The sequence below is a fragment of the Morone saxatilis genome, unplaced genomic scaffold (assembly GCF_004916995.1).
Source record: "Morone saxatilis isolate NCDOM2014 unplaced genomic scaffold, NCSU_SB_2.0 Contig18, whole genome shotgun sequence".
NCBI lineage: Eukaryota > Metazoa > Chordata > Actinopteri > Moronidae > Morone > Morone saxatilis.
The window spans coordinates 29,500,157-29,501,000 of NW_023339740.1; the positions used below are offsets into that span (position 1 = coordinate 29,500,157).

The window sequence follows — 844 nt, forward strand, 5'->3', positions numbered from 1 at the left end:
ACATGCGCCGGCCAGTGCTTGCCTTGGACTCCCTATCTCAAACTGTGCTGTCGTGTAGATGGTACGGGGGGAGTCTTTGTGATTAAATCTTGTCCTAACACAATCTGTCTGGTTAAAAAGGGCTGTGGCTTTTATTTTGAATGAAAACAGATGACCCTTTACTTCCAGGTCAAATTGAACAGATTTAGAACAGTCTCTGCTGACTGTCAGACAACCTGTCCCTGTTCTTTCTGTATTTTACTGAAATTAATAAATACATACTTTTTCTGTCTGTAGGTGGGAGTTTGCAGGATGCTCTGACCTTTGGCTGCAGAGTCGCCGGCAGGAAGTGTGGTTTCCATGGTTACGACAGCATCAGCAAAAAGTTCCAAGATGACTGAGTAAAGAGTTAAAAATGGTGAACGATTCAGAGAACTATGGTTATCTCACACTGTAACCATGTTTGATAATTAACTGGTTATTGATTGATAATGAATTGCTAACAAGCTGCTAATATGATAGTTAAGTGTTAATTAACTGTGTGATGCTGTGAATTTAAATTAAGTAACTTCTTGTCCTGATAAGTTTTTTTTATTTTTTTTAAATGTCTTTTTCTTTCCTGATGAAAATAAAATCTGTCATGCTGATCAATAATTGGCTGAAATGAAACGTGATGCTGTTCATTGAATCAATAATCACAGTTAGTGATAATGTTCAAGGTTTTGGTGAAATATTAAATAGTTTTAGTCAAATTTGAGTATTTTATTTTTGTCAACAAAAACAAACTACACAGGGATAGCGGAGACAGGTTTTCTACCTGCTGCACAGACACTGCTGCAGGGTAAGTGATGATAAAGTTTGCTTT

At 36.8% G+C, this 844-nt stretch overlaps 1 protein-coding gene across 3 annotated transcripts in view; it reads left to right on the top strand.

Moving 5' to 3' along the window:
• Nucleotides 1–648, top strand: part of khk (ketohexokinase) — a gene marked incomplete at its 5' end in the record, with an annotated part of 6,394 nt that extends 5,746 nt beyond the window's left edge. For all 3 annotated transcript variants that reach the window (XM_035661844.1, XM_035661845.1, XM_035661846.1), the window contains 1 exon segment: nt 277–648. In XM_035661844.1, coding sequence (XP_035517737.1) covers nt 277–380 — 104 coding nt within the window.
• Nucleotides 649–844: the final 196 nt, after the last annotated feature.